The sequence below is a fragment of the Bombina bombina genome, chromosome 10 (assembly GCF_027579735.1).
Source record: "Bombina bombina isolate aBomBom1 chromosome 10, aBomBom1.pri, whole genome shotgun sequence".
In the NCBI taxonomy this organism is placed as follows: Eukaryota; Metazoa; Chordata; class Amphibia; order Anura; family Bombinatoridae; genus Bombina; species Bombina bombina.
In genome coordinates, this window is record NC_069508.1 from 145,089,697 (window position 1) to 145,106,620 (window position 16,924).

Below are 16,924 nucleotides of genomic sequence, written 5' to 3' on the forward strand. Positions count from 1 at the left end.
CCACACACATCTCTTCAGCTAACAGTCTTCACAAGCAGACCGCAGCAGGGATAACACTTTTTTTTTTCCTGTGCGGTGCTATTAACACTTTGAGCCCGGGAGGAGAAGGGTTACAAGGGTTTTTCTGCTATTAACGCGCATCCCTGGCTGCACACTTACCTCAGTCGCAGAAGCAGACGTTCTGGCGGCTAAAAGTAACATTAAGTTATAAGCAAAGCATCTAATAAAATGTATCAATTTCATGAGAGGCAGCCAATAATGTGAAAGTAAAAATGTGCCGGTTGCTATGCATAATAATAAAAAAAAAAAACACCTGTTGAAGAAAATTATGTGCTTAACAGAACTGGCCATTCTTTCTGCAGGCAGGCTCCACTTTCTGCGATATTATCGCAGATCGCACTATGTTCTGCCTTGGGGTATAAATATAAATGTTTATTTTTTATATTACTGAATCGCGGTATCAGGGGTGAAGGCTGGCGGCCGGCGGCGGCTACACGGGCCACATGACAAGGTCTGGTGGGCCGGATTCGGCCCGCGGGCCTTGTGTTTGACACCCGTGCTCTACTACAAAGGAGTCCCCGATCTGTGTTTGATTGCAAGTGGCTGGCAGTGATAAATCACTTGAAACTGATGCAGTATAACTGTAGAAAGCTGACAGGAAAATATCACCTGAGCATCTCTATGTGAAAAAGGAAGATATTTTACCTCACAATTTCCTCAGCTCAGCAGAGTAAGTTCTGTGTAAAAAGTTATACTTCCACTCCTGTCCAGCTGCAGGTAAAAAAAAAAAGGAAGAAATTAACTGCAGCCAATCAGCATCAACAGTGCTGAGGTCATGAACTGTTTTACTCTCATGAGATTTAAGTCAAATCTCATGAGATTTCATAGTAAACTTCCTTAAACTGAATAGGGAAATAACATGAGTGTGCACAAATCTCACTCCCTTGTCTGTCACGGGACAGACATACTTATTTGCTGCTTAAAGTCCTTTGCAATGGGGTTTGAATACTTAGAACATTTTGAGGTAAAATATCTTTCTTTTTTACATAGAGATGTGCAGGTGATATTTTCTAGACAGCTATGCTGCATCACTTTCAAGTGTTTTAACATTTGGGTATCATGGCCCTTTAAGTGCAATTGGAACTCGACTTCTTCACCTAACTAGCATCTGTTGTACTTTGAGTGACACCTATCGTCAGCTTTTGGAACTGTTTCGTGCACAGCCTGTATGCAGTGCACCTGCTTAATTAACAGAAAACAATTGATTAACAGAAACTAATTGAAAACCTGTTTTATTTTTTATTGTAATCTATGTCTGCTTTAATTAAAAAACGGACATTTAAGAGTCCTTTTTTTCCATCTTCAATTTTTACCGGACACCTGGTTTAAAAACCGGACTGTCCGATCAGATACCGGACACCTTGCAACCCTATCTAACACTTTTAGAAGAATGCTGGAGAATTACATATGAGTATGTATAAAGTGCATTTAAAAAGACATACTTTGATTTTAGACTTTACAGTTTAAATTAATAGACTGTAAGGTAGCTGCAACTGACTGAACAGTGCAAGATGATTCTTAATACATGGGTTGATAAAGTATTGCAAGACTCTTTAGGGGTATTAAACACTGCTATCAATCCTATAAATAATGATCATTTTATGTTCTCTAGTATAAAGCTGCTAGCCTTCTGTTATCCATCAAACTATATAAATGAATAGTCACGTTCAATAAGGAAAGTAAGCAGCTGCTTAGTAGTGCCTGTCTGAATGATCAACCTTGCAAGTCACTGCTTTTCATCCCAGTGTTCTGTACACTTGATCACTCTATATAACAAATCCAAAGCCATAAAGGAAAATATATGTATTTTTTTTTTTTTTTTTTTTTTTTTAAATGGATATTTAGTTAAAATCGTTACTCTCCATGAAAGGTGTAAACCTTTGGAATGTTCTTTTTATGATTTAATTTGACAGCTTTTTCATGTAATTGAACTATTTTGCTTTCCCAATTACCCTGATAAGCTGAAGGGTATCCTTCAGAATCTGGAACTCTCACCCCACAACATTCTACACAGTGATTTCTTGATCACTGTGGAAGCTCATCTATGTCTGTCAATAATTGGCCACAGAAATGAATATACAATACTCAGAGGGGGTATGCCTATGGTTGCCAGCTGTTCAGTATTCAACTAAACAGTCCAGTATTTTTGCAGGCTGTGAAGTAAAATGTTCACAAAAATACTGGACACTTAAAGGGACAGTCAACCATAGAATTGTTATTGTTTTAAAAGATAGATAATCCCTTTATTACTCATTCCCCAGTTTTGCATAACCAACACAGTTATATTAATGTACTTTTTACCTTTGTGATTACCTTGTATCTAGGAACCTTCTTCCAGCCCCCTGATCACATGACTGTGACTGTTTACTATCTATTGTCTTAAATTTAGCATTGTATTGTGCTAGATCTTAAATAACTTTCTGTGCCTGAACACAGTGTTATCTATATGGCCCACGTGTACTTTCTGTCTCTTTGTGTTGAAAAGAGATTTAAAAAGCATGTGATAAGAGGCAGCCCTCAAAGGCTTAGAAATTAGCATATGAGCCTACCTATGTTTAGTTTAAACTAAGAATACCAAGAGAAAAAAGCAAATTTGATGATAAAAGTAAATTGGAAAGTCAATTAAAATTAAAAGTCCTATCTGAATAATGAAAGTTTAATTTATACTTGACTGTCCCTTTAAATGTTTAGTTTTAAAAAAATATATATTTCTGTTAGAAGTGAGGGGCAGTCAAGGGGGTCAAATCACTTCTGTTTGCATGTGTTCATGTCAGTCACAGGTAAAATTGTTTGTTACTGGTAGCCAAGGGGTAGAATGACTGCTGACTTTTGAAGAAATATAGATGGTGGGTTTAAGAGTAGGGGCTAAGGTAGAGCTTTTTTATGGTGGGGATTGTGTGACTCTACCATTGTGCCTAGTGACTGGCAGGATATCCAATATTTTTGTGGAAGACAGCTGGTTATTTGTAGAAAGCTGTAAAGCTGGCAACCCTAATACAGGGCTTGACAAACCCAGTAGCCAGGGAGCCACTGGCTCCTAGAATTTTACCCCTGGCTCCTAACTTTTTGGGTTATTCTCCATATATCTATATGCAAACACCATTGTTTAGGTCCTAAAAGTATGTCTGGATCCTAAACATTCTTACTGGTTCCTTAATTTTAAACAGATATATATATATATATATATATATATATATAATCATTTGATCTACAAAGTTCATATTAATTTTTAAACACAATACTAATGTTTTAACTTAGCAAGAGTTCAGAAATCAATATTTGGTGGAATAACTCTGATCTTCAATCACAGCTTTCATGCTCTCCATCAGTCTTTCACACTGCTTTTGGGTGTCTTTATGCCAATCCTGGCCCAAAAATTTAAGCAGCTCGGTTTTGTTTGATGGATTTTGACCATCCATATTCCTCTTGATCACATTCCAGAGTTTTTCAATGGAGTTCAGATCTGGAGATTGGGTTGGCCATGACAGGGTCTTGATCTGCTGGTCCTCCTTCAGGACAGGACTGGGAAATCAGACCAGCCCCGCTTTCACCAACCTAACTTGCATGGGGCCACTTTTCTGTCGCCACAAGCCCCCACACCCTTGTCAGAAGTGGAGCAGCCTTATAGAAATGTTCTACACATGTGTACAAGACTCACTCTGTGACCTTCCTTACCAAGAATTTGGTTGTACAGCAACTTCGGGCTTGCAGGCCGCCAGGAAAAGTCCCAGTATCCCGGCAGACTAATCCAGCACTGTCTTCCATTCACAACTTGATTGACTTGACTGGGTTGCATGGTGCATTGTCCTGCTGGAAAAAAAACAATCCTCAGAGCTGGGGATCATTGCCAGATCAGAAGTAAGCAAGTTTCCTTCCAGGATAATCTTTTACATGGCTTGATTCATGCGTTCTTTACAAAGATACATTTGCTCGATTCCAGTCCATCTTCTGTGATGAGTATAATTTTCAATTTTGCCAGAAAACCTGGTTGTCTAATTGTTAGGCAGAGACCTAGAGATGCCTACAAGCCACAGTGTCTTGCACCCTGTGTGAAATTTTGTGGAGGATCAGTGATGATATGGGGATGCTTCAGCAATGCTGGAATTGAGCAGATTTATCTGAATGAATCAAGTCACATAGAAGGTTACCCTGGAAGAAAACTTGTTTCCTTCTGCTCTGACAATGTTCCCCAACTCTGAGGATTGGTTTTTCCAGCAGGATAATGCTCCATGACACACACACACACGCACACACGCGTCATTTAAGCAGTAATTTGTTGACATATGTGCCATTATATGTAGTTATAGAAGGGCAACAAACTTATTTGTACACACAGAACCAGATATGCACGTTTTACCCTTTCTGAGAGCCCAGTGATGTTGCTGTCCCAGAAAAGAAGGCTGTCAGGTGTATGAATGGGTAGTGGGGATGCCTTGTATGTGCTCTACATGTGGAGAGGTAGTATAGTTTTTTAAAACATCAATTAATTGATTGACTGAAATTATAGAGGTACCCTATGCATTATATTTATGAAATTCGCCTACTAAAAACATTGTGATTTTCATGATTGAAAATAAGTACAGTTCTGCAATATCTTGTAAGCAGATTTGGGTGACATCTTGATAAATATCTTTCATATACCATTCTGGTTTAGGTAGATAAAGGTGAAAAAACATTTAAAGGCACTTTTCTATTATAAAAAAGGGTATGGTCTAATTAGAGCATGTCATTTTTGCATTACTGACTTTAGCTTACCGTATGTATGAACTTGGTGATCATAAATTTGCCGGCATGGAGAGATCTTGCAAAATCACATTGAGCTTTAGATGATCTGGCCCTATGTGTTTAAACCATTTGCAAGGATATGATATATTTCCGTGGTTCAGGGGATAGTGTCAATGATGTGGGGTAGTTTTCATTATTTTGGCATCTGAAGGTAGTCAGGGCCACTTTGAAAGAGGTTCAACTCCGTTTTTTCAGTGCTATGTCGCATATCAATCTTTGTATTGTTAAGAACAGGGAAGGAACTATTACACCCCCTGGAATTATGACCCGTAAAATTATGGTTCCTGCACTTGACTGCTTTTGCCAGACAGATCACTTGATAGCCAGTTGCGTTTTTTATTTACTTGCAAGTAGAGGGCACTCTCCTTTTGAAAACAAAAAATAAATAAATATGTCTTTGCTTCTAAAAAACTATAAGAAATACAAAACACAGTGAATAATTGTTGCCTCCTAATTTTGAAAAATGCTAAGCAGTGCTCTGCCTTCCCATTGGAAGGCAACAGGGTTGTGCTTTAGTCTTCTGGCACTTTCTTATTGCATGTGATGTAAAATTGTATTTATGTGCATTGCCACAAACAGGTGATGCATACAGTATAATGAAAAAGTACTTGCAGTGTACCACAAGCACACTTATGCATTGGGGGCAATAATTCCCAGACAACACCATCGTTAAAATATATGCCATGTCACTGCACATTCATGAAAGTTTACATTGCAGCGTATTTTCGAAATACTTAAATTCTTCTTCACCAAAGCCGGATCGGCGATTGCCCACTTCTTCCTGCTGTACTTGCACTGCAATGACGAAACCGGCTTCCTCCAATTACGGCGTGGCCTCACGAGATGGACACTCTGGGGGGGGGAAGCCATGATTGGAGGAAGCCGGTTTCGTCATTGGTGACGTAAGGACAGAGGAACTGCGGGCTGCAATGTAAACTTTCATGAATGAAAGTGTCCCTGTTTTTAATAGTATTTTTAAAAAAACGGGCAATGATTCATGAGAGTTTACATTCTCTTTAAAAAAAATATGGTGAATGCCATAAAGAAAATTTTAATTTTCTCTGTTTCTAAACTATTTATAATAAAACATATTTGTGGTGCATTGCTGTGCCTGAGTCTGCCTAGGTATGATTTTTATCATAGAAAAAACAAAGATAACAAAGTATATATGGTAATAGAAGTAAATAGTAACATTTCTTAAAATTCCCATTTTATATTAATCATGAATGTTTTCGAAGAATGGCATGCTCCTTTAAAGGGACACTGTACCCAAATGTTTTCTTTTGTAATTCAGAAAGAGCATGCAATTTTAAGCAACTTTCTAATTTACTCCTATTATCAATTTTTCTTCGTTCTCTTGCTATCATTATTTGAAAAAGAAGGCATCTAAGCTTTTTTTTTGGTTTCAGTACTCTGGACAGCACTTTTTTATTGGTGAATGAATTTATCCACCAATCAGCAAGGACAACCCAGGTTGTTCACCAAAAATGGGCCGGCATCTAAGCTTACATTCTTGCATTTCAAATAAAGATACCAAGAGAATGAAGAAAATTTGATAATAGGAGTAAATTAGAAAGTTGCTTAAAATTTCATGCTCAATCTGAATCACGAAAGAAAAAATTTGGGTACAGTGTCCCTTTAACTATCTAATAAAGTTTTGGGGCTTTGGGTTTCTGCAAGGAAAAATGTGTAGTTTGAAGATGGCTAACACATAAACTATTGAATAAAAAGTAAATAATATGAGATAAGCTTAAAAATATCTTCTGTATTTAATACTTTTCTAAAAATGAATGTAAATAGATCGCAGTATGATTATAAAAAGGGTTGTCTCCCTATAAGACAAATTAATAAATCCTAATATAAAACGCTATATTTTTTTTTTATATATATAAAAAACAAAATATAGATACTGCGTGCAGTCACTCAGTTTGAAGGTTAGAAGTTTTTGTCACTTGGCAGACTTCTGCACGCAGTATCTACATTTTTTTATTTTTTAAATGTTTTTTTTTTATTACGCTTTATATTAGATTTATTAATTTGTCTTATAGCGAGACGTCCCTTTTTATAATCATACTGCGATCTATGAAATATGAACATTAATTTTTAGACCTGTTTTTAGAAAAGTATTGGGGGACTTCCGTCGGAGTATCCTGAGCCAGAGTTTCCAGCACCGCAGCGCCAAAAAGCCCTTGTTTGGAGGATACCGGTTCCAGATTGGGCATGCGAACTCGCATCTGTGGCTCGCTAGGCGCCGGAAGTCTACTGCAGGCGTTGGGCCGACTTCGCCACGGCCATTTGTTTGGAGCACCAGGAACCTTTGCGGAAGCTCCAGTAGACACAAACCTGGAGGTAAAGGGGCCACAAACCGGTTCGTTTAAGGAGAGAGCGGACTCAGGAATATCTAGAGCCAGCAGGAGGGCTACGAATCCGAGCTGGAAAGCTCCTGACTGAGAAGTCACCACTAAAGAGGAGACGGCAGATCAACACACAGGATTAAGGTGCAACAGCAGCGAGAACGGCCCAGGCACCCCCAGGAGGACAGTCGGCAGTAATCGCAAGTATTGGATAAGAGCTGAAAAAATGATGTATGTTATATTTGTTTACCCCGGGCAGGCCTATAACTGATAACTATAATCAGATAAAGTTTCAAAATACGTGGCCACCTGGGAGGCAACAAAGTGAAATAGGCAAGGCCAGAATCCACAGCGTATTAGTGCACCTGGGCTATAGGTGATAGTAGTGGTAGTCTTGGCCTAAGAGGATATACTGGAACATATTAAACACCAGGGGGTGCGGGATCTGCAAGCCATCCGCAAGAGATTCTATCAAAGAGGGCAGTTCGTGGAGTGGATTTATGTGCCAGCTTGTTGTAAAAAGACAGGCCCTGTTAGGTGGTAGCTGGTCTTAGAGCTTGGAAGGAATAGCTATTACGTAAGCCCCAGAGTAAGCACCACTCAAGATACAGGGGACTGCATTACAGAACATTTCTAAGGGTATCAAGGAGCCTATACTCTATGGAGGATAACATTAAGGCCTAGAAGCTAAAAGAGGAAGAAGTCGCTCAAAAAAAAAAAGAGGGAGCCTCTCTGGAAACAGACTTTTTATTTAATTTTTTTTTTTTTTTCTTTCCCTCTCCTTCTTTTTTTGAAAGAGACATTCTGCTATACATGTATGATTTATATTGATATATTGCAGCCTGTATATTGATAATATATGGTGACCGCAGCAAATGTATGAAGGTGACATATATACCTAAGTTGTGAAGTTGTTTGGGTTAGTTAGTATAAAATACCATTAGATAGTAGGTTGCATAGGTTTAGACTGATGTGATATACTGTTTAGCTAACGAAGTCACCATAGATAGGCTGTGCATGATCTAAATTGTATAATTATGGTATCTATAACAGAGGTATGGTAATCAAAATGCTTTAGTGTGTCTGTTGCAAATCATAGCAGTGGATAAGATACACATAAGATTACATCTAAACAATCCAGCTATAGGGGTTAGACACATTTTAAATTGTAAAGAACCTAATTGACTGGAAAGTTCTTAAAACAGATAAAGCAGGGCTATAGGGCTCTGAGTTTCTGAATCAGACCAGGCTCAAAACAAGTGAGATTGTACAGACTAAGAATCAGATTGGTAGGGGCAAGGCAAGTCTAAGGTGTGGCGCTTTTTTTTTTTTCTCCTTTTTTTTCCTATCTTTTTTTTGGGGGTCTTTGTTCTTTTTTTTTCTTTTATCCTAGCTAGATAGCACATATACACCTCTTTTTGTTTTTAAAAAAAAAAGAGAAAAAAAAAAACAACAAAAAAAAACACAATACACAATTTGGCCAGCAGAGTGTGCTGACCAAAGGATTGTTTGCTTTTTCTTTTTTGACTTCACTGTTTTACACATTGAAAACACTGATACAGTGTAATTTGGACACAGACGATCCCAGTTAGTAGGATCCCTATTCTCCCCAAGACATTAGTCCAGGAGAGACAGATATATTGCACTATCCTCTACGGATATTTAACACGAATCTCTTTTTCTGCATACTTTCTTTTTATATATGGAAAAATACATTAAAACAAAATCACCAGCCATGCCTCCCAAAACTAAAGACAAAAAAATATCCAACAAAAGTACTGACGTAATGACAGAGATTAACTTAGATGACTCACATGTAAATATAACAGATCCACAAGGGCTTCTGCAACAGATCTCAGACTTATTACTACCGCAATTTAACAACATAAAACAAGAAATTTCTATTTTATCCCATGAAATAAGACAATTTGCTAGCAGGCTAAATGAAGCAGAGTTAAGGATATCTAGTGTAGAAGATCAGGTACATAAGGTAGACCAGACAGTACTTCTTCATAGTAAACAGATGCTCGCCATGCAAAACAAAATCGAAGACCTGGAAGATAGAGCCCGCAGGAATAATATTAAGATAGTGGGGCTTCCAGAGTCTAGTGAATTTAAAGATCTGATCACATTTGCCTCTAAAACTTTACCACAAAAACAGGGTTTGTGACATTTAAGTATATTTGATTAGCCGAAATACTGTAAAGGTAACGTGATGACCAAACAAGTTATGGTTTTGATGTTTTTATTTATTACTTTAAAGTTTAGTGGAATTCTATGCGGAATATTTTTCCCGTTTTTTTTTCTATTCATTTTATATTATGTACTTGCCGGATAAGGTGGTCTGGTGTGGCGGAGGGTGGAGGTGGGATTGGGTGCTAAAAGTAGATAGTCTCATGCTATCGATAAGAAGATCTTGGGTTAAAAAATAGGATGATGGAGAAAATCAGCTTTTTATCTTGGAATGTAGGCGGAATTACATCGCCTATAAAGAGAAAATTAATAATAAAACAACTAGGACAACTTAAGCCGAGTGTAGTATTACTACAAGAGACACATTTAAAGCCTACTGAAGCTGAGAAGTTAAAGAGTAAATGGGTGGGGGAAGTAATAACATCACCATACTGCGGTAGGAAAAAAGGGGTAGCCATTCTCTTCAATAAGAACAGTGAATATAAAATTATAAAGCAAGAAATAGATAGTCAGGCGAGATTTATAATTCTGGATGTACAAAATGATAATCTAAATGTGGTGATATGTAACGTATATGGCCCAAACAAGATGGACGAGGAGTTTTGGGAAGGATTGAATAATAAATTGATTAAATACATAGGGAAGAACATTATTGTAGGGTGGGATTTTAATCTGACACCTGTACCCCCAATAGATAGGCTTAAATGTAGTCAAGCTAGGAACATTAAAAAAGAAGGTAGACTCTTGAAGAATTTTATGAAAGGGCTTAGATTACAGGATATATGGAGGAATCAAAATCCTGACGTGCGTGCATTTTCCTGTCTATCCAAAACATTCAAGACCCTCTCAAGAATCGATCTTTTTTTAATCTCAGAAAATATGTTGGGCTTGGATTTGAAAACTGATATTAAAGAGATATGTATTTCAGATCATGCAATTATATCATTAGAACTTCAGAATGTAGCCCAGGCTAGGGGGGGCGATAATAGACTTAGATACCCCAGACATCTAGCGCATAATATACATTTTAATAATTATATCTTAGAAAAATGGAAGGAATATAAATATTATAATAGAGGCTCTATAGGCAAATGTGAGATATACTGGGAAGCAGCCAAAGCATATATCAGAGGAGCTATTAAAGCTTATATGTGTAAATGGAAGAAGAAAAATAGGGAGCGTGAGTCCCAATTAAATAACCAACTTAAAAACGCATATATAGGTAATGCTAACCCGCAGACCTGGCTTAAATACCAGAATAGCAAACAGGAGAACGATATATTTGCAAAACAAATGATTATACAACAAGATAAGAAAGATAGTGCTAAATGTAGAGGACTATATGAAAGATCTGCTAAATACATAGCTAGATTAACTAAAATGCAGAGACAAAGGAACTATATATCAGCCATTAAACTAGGTTCATATAGAGCAAGCACGACCAATGAGGTGAAGCTGGTAATGTTCAAATATTTTAAAGAACTTTATACAAGTACTTCAGTGGATATTCAAAACAAAATGGAATTCTGGGAGCAAATAGAAACTAGGAAACTTGGAAAGACAGATAGAGATAGGTTGAATCTTCCGATATTGGAGGAAGAAGTAATGCAGACTATAAATCAGATAAAAAGTAATAAGGCGCCGGGACCTGATATGCTACCAGCCGAATTCTATAAAATGTTATCCTCTGAAATTACGCCTACTCTCACCAATCTCTTTAATAGCTATTTTTTAAAAGGGGAAATGCACTCTAAATATTTTGCGGCATCTTCTATCACATTAATTTTGAAAAAAGGTAGAGATTCGGAAAACCCAGGATCTTATAGACCGATATCATTGTTAAACAGTGACTATAAGATTCTGACCACTATCATAGCAAACAGATTTAAAAAAATTCTACATAAAATTATACATATAGACCAAGTAGGTTTTATGACTGGGCGCAACCCAGCTAGAAATATTCGTAAAGTACTTATTACCCTAGATCATTGCTACCAAGAGGCTAAACAAAATCTAAGTAAAGATACTCCAGATTTAGCTGTATTGGCGATGGATGCTGAAAAAGCTTTCGATGCCATAACCTGGGATCATTTATTCACATCATTAGAGAAGTTTGGAGTGCAAGGGAATATTGAATCTTTTATAAAACTCATATATAGGAATCCGACGTCTAATCTAATGATTAATAATGAAACTACACCAGATATTATGCTTAAAAAAGGTACAAGGCAAGGTTGCCCACTATCACCCATGCTCTTTAATTTGTCAATAGAACCATTAGCCATCAGGTTAAGGAAAGAACTAGAAGGTATCAAAATTTTCCAACAGAAGATAGTACTATCGCTATTTGCAGATGACTTATTACTATTTATCGCAGATACCTCAAAGAGTATTAAGCAACTTTTGGAGATTATAAATCAATTCAGCTCATTCTCGGGTTATAAAGTGAATGTAGATAAATCGGAGATTATGTGGCTGCGAGGCGCAAACCAGAATCATAAAGTAAACTAAAAACCTGAAACAATGGTATGATAAAAATATTACACCATGTCTGGATAAATGTATTGCAGATTGTAAAAGATGTAGAGAGCTGCCTATTAGCATTACAGCTAGAGTGACTCTAATTAAAACAATAATCTTCCCACGTATACTATACCTTCTGCAGAATATTCCTATTATAGTCAAACAGAAAGACTGTGTTAGGTTTAATAGGATGTGTAGCAGCTTTATATGGGCGGGAGGGAAAACAAGATGCTCAGCAGAAATATTAACTCTCCCATTTAAAGCTGGGGGGTTAGCGTTACCCAATCTTCAACTATATAACTTAGCTGCTGTAGCGAAATATGCTATAGACTGGATCATTGAGGGGGATTTTGTGACATATGGAGCACTAGAGACAGATATATGCGCTCCATATACTCCTAAAGCACTTCTACACTGTGAGATAAAAAATCTCCCAAAAGGAATCTCGCAGAGGCTAACGTTCAATAACGTGATAGCGGCCTGGCATAAACTTGGTAAACTAGTAGGAGTGAATATGTGCATATCCAGATATTTACCGATATTAGGGAATCCGAAATTTAAAATAGGATGTAGTGGATATGGAGTTTTTCATAGATGGCGCAGGAAGGGTATCACTAATTTGGTACAGCTTGAGGATAATATAATACATACAATTAAATCTTTTGAAGAATTAAGAAGGGAATATCAGCTTCCCAATACAGACTTTTTTGCTTATCTACAAGTCAGACATTTCTACAATGAATTACAAGCTAGGCATGGGAAAGACTGGTCTATAGGAGGGCTAGATAACGTTATCAGAATCTTCGCTCAAAAGAAATACGCAATTAGGATGATCTATAATTTTCAAATGGATCATAAAATAGAAGTACATTTACAGATGATGGAAAGTAAATGGAGGAGACTATATCCTATGCAAACAAGGGCAGAATTAGTAGATAGTTTCAGGACAGTAGTGAGGACAACTAAGGTTACTACTTGGAGTCGCATTTTAAGATAATTAATCAATTGTACATAACACCTAGCAAAATAGCAAGGTGGTATAAAAATATGGAGATAGTTTGCTATAAATGTAGCGCTAAAGATGCAGCTTTAGAACACTGCCTTTATAGCTGCCCAAAAATCCGCCAATTCTGACAACAGATACTATTCTGGCTTAATAAGTGGTTAGATCAAAAACTCCAAATAAATAGTAAAACGGTGCTCCTTTTATATCAGGGCACAGACTGGCATGAGAATCCTACCCTGATTTAATACAGCAATTCTTCAAGGTAGAGCACTGATATTAGCTAACTGGAAATCACCAAAAGCACCTAGTATTGCACAATATGTAAAAGAGATGATGAACCAAATGATTCTGGAACAATATGAGATTCGCATTGATGCGGAGAAAACTATCAAGAGGTTTTTCCTTAAATGGCTTAAAATAATTGAAGCCCAGTCAGTAAATATACAACTCCAAATTATTAAACCTTTAGTTAAATCTAATATAGTTAAAACCTGGATAATCAATAATGAACTACCGAGCAACTGGAGTAGGCTCCTATAAAATACCCCATAAGATGCATACATCTAGACCCCCTGAGTTCTTCCCTCCACCCTCGGCCACACCAGAAGTAAATACGAGTGTACCCGTGAAAGAGACCCACGCATTCTTCAGCAATCTCATACTGTATTTACTTTAGTGCTTTTTTTTGTTGTTTTTCTTTTCTTTTCTTGTGTCTTTTAATTTGTATGGTTTTTTTGTACCCCAGATTGCCAAGTTATGCAACAAAAGGGGAATTTCAAGAATGTATGCTATAATTGAATTCACTAGGAGAGCCATGGAATTAGGATTATGAGAAATTGTGTAACATAAGTTCTGAATATCCTTGTCCTCCTATCTATGTAATTGTAATCATATAAAATAATAAAAAGAGAGAGAAAAAAAAAAGAAAAGTATTAAACACAGAAGATTTTTTTTAAACTTATCTCATATTAATTTTTACTTTTTATTCAATAGTTTACTTATGTGTTAGCTGTATAGCGCCCTCTTCAAACTACACCTTTTTTCCTTGACTTTTTCTTTATAAACTATTGAGGAGCTTATTCTGAAGAGTGGCTATAACGCCCCCAGTGCCTACCCTAAACTTCTTACTACTAAAGGCTTTGGGTTTCTTCCCCTCCCTATCAAATAAAGGACCAGTAAATACATTAGATTTGCATAATCGACAATGCATGATAAAAAAAACAATGCAATAGCACTCCGTCTGAATTTCAAATAAATAGTAGATATTTTTTCTGACACATTTCAAAGAGTTTCCTCCACTCCTGTATCATGTGACAGCCACCAGCCAATCACAAATGCATATATGTATATTCTGTGAATTCTTGCACAGGCTCAGTAGGAGCTGGTGACTCAAAAAGTGTAAATATAAAAGACTGTGCACATTTTGTTAATTGAAGTAAATTGGAAATTTGTTTAAAATTCTATGCTCTAGCTGAGTCATGAAAGTTTAATTTTGACTTGAGTGTCCCTTTAAAGGGAGATGCAAAAGATTATAACACAGTGCAACTTTTTATTATTGCCCTTTTATGTCCCTTAAAGGGACATTAAACACTAAACAAATGCTAGATTGAGTGATACATTCAAAGATAGTATTAGTCTGAGAACAACATACAGTATAGATGTATTTTAAAAAGTTTCATTAGCTGTTTAAATATTGACAAAACAAATGTAAAGTTTTAGTGTCTATAAAATAATGGGAGCTGCCATGTTGTAACTTAGATTAACTTCTCTGCTGTGGTCAATTATGAACAGTTATAAATAGGTCACTAGAGTGTGCAGCCAATGGCTGTGTGGAATATAACATTGCTCTGTACTTCCTTTTCTAACAGGAACTGAGAAGCTCACAATTTTAGAATGGAATTACAGGAAAGTGGAGCAAAATAAATAATGAAAGTATATTGTAGACTTTTTTTTTTTTTTTTAAATATACAATTTATCATTTTATATTACCATCTCAAAGTGTTTAATGTGTTAATGACTGCTACATTTGATGAACAAAGATATCGAAATTATAATATGAATTTCCATTTATTTAGATATCTGAATAAATGCTGACATCTTGAAGCCCAATTTGCTAAGTTGCTTGTGTGTAAAGTATGTTTGTAGCTTTTAAAAGATTTATTGATTATTTTTTTTTTGGTCATATTTTCTATTTAGTTCCTGCTAGTGTGTGGCGAATAAATTTGGACACTCCTGAAGAGGCTCATCGAGATATTTCATTTGGTGGTGATGACCGTTGGTGGGAGCAGACTGACCTGAGCAAGTTGATTTTGGCTTCAAATAAACTTCAGATTTTGTCAGAGGATATCAAGCTTCTCCCTGCCCTCGTAGTACTTGATGTGAGTGTGTTAAACAAGTATGTATTAAAAAAATAATGTGAAAAGCTTGATTTTGTTTTGTATCTGTATTTTATCTGTTTTATCTGTGAGGTATAGTATTTAATAATGTATGTATATGTGTGTGTAATAGGTCCAGTTTTTAAGAATTAAATTTGGAAGTGTGTAATAATAATTTCATTATTTGAATAGAGCATTCAATTTTAAACAACTTTACGATTGACTTATATTATCAAATGTTTGCTTTGTTCTCTTGGTATACTTTGTTGAGGTGTACACCTAGGTAGGCTCAGGAGCAGCAGCTCACTACTAGTAAATCCTACTTTTCAACAAAGGATACCAATAGCAAACTGGGTATAAAAAAAAAAAGCTAAAGTTGTTTAAAATTGATCTATTTGAATCCTGAAAGTATAATTGTCTATAATTGTGTTCAGTTTCCGTGAAGATAACATTATTTATATTCTATAAATGTATTGTACTTGTTTATTTGGGGGATATGGACTTGTCATGGCAGTTTGAGTGGGTGATATATCTATATAGGTATATAGTACTGTGAGTAGTGAAATCAAAACGGACTAATATATTTTATTAATTGTTTTATTTTTAAGGTACATGACAATCAGCTAACATCTCTTCCTAGTACCATAGGCGAGTTGACAAACCTACAGAAGTTAAATATCAGGTACAAGTTGCCACTCAAAAATATATTTATTGCAAGTTCACTGCCTGCTTTAAAAGATGATCTAACTGTTTTGGCATTGATGCCCTCATACATTTTTCTAGCTGTTTATTGGAGTTTGCAGTTTCATGCTTTTTTATTTTACTTTTTTTGCCTTCACTAGCCATAATAAACTAAAATTGTTGCCTAAAGAACTGGCGCAGTTACAGAACTTGAAGAGTCTTTTTCTTCAGCACAATTCATTGGAAGAAATACCAGAGGAACTTGGACAACTATACCTTTTGGAAGAGTTGGTAAGAACTACTCTAAAAGGTTTTGATTTTGCTAAATTGTTTTATTGATTTATGTAATGTAATAATAAAATGCTTTTTGTAAAGAGTTTCACTTAGTGCAAATTAAAGCTAATTTAGAAACTCAATCAGTATCCAGAAGATGGTCTGTAGGTGTAGGATATTGGTTGTAGGGTGTAGTGAATGAATCAAATGTATTTATTAAAATTACTTATTGTTTTAATATTTTTGCTTGTAACGATTTATAGGATCTTTCTAACAACTGTTTAAAGAACATTGATGGAATTGGTCACCTGACTGGCCTTGGTCGGCTCAATGTATCCCAAAACAAACTGAAGACCTTTCCCGCAGAAGTTGGTCATATGAAAAGTAAGATCTAATTTTTTTTCATACCCCTTTAAAATTGAAAAAATAAAACGCAACCTGAAAACGAGTGTATTGTACATCTCCAATGAGATAGTGACAATAAAACTCCTTTGTATAGCAGGGTTATGATCAGTGGTGGCTGGGGATTCCAAGGTTGGTGGAGCACTCACCCAGACAGAGAGGGTGAGGGGCACACAAACAGCAAGACCCCTTATAGTGTAGTATTTTCTTACTGGGAAGTAACTATAAACATCATCAATGCAGAACTAATATGTATTGTTATGTCAGTCGTT

The 16,924-nt window shown here is 36.2% G+C and overlaps 1 protein-coding gene across 1 annotated transcript in view; it reads left to right on the forward strand.

The window, feature by feature from the left end:
• The window catches only part of LRRC40 (leucine rich repeat containing 40), a 257,736-nt gene that overhangs the window by 6,614 nt on the left and 234,198 nt on the right, over positions 1-16,924 (forward strand). Inside the window, 4 exon segments of the mRNA XM_053693365.1 lie at positions 15,118-15,299; positions 15,905-15,978; positions 16,139-16,268; positions 16,514-16,634. Coding sequence (XP_053549340.1) covers positions 15,118-15,299; positions 15,905-15,978; positions 16,139-16,268; positions 16,514-16,634 — 507 coding nt within the window.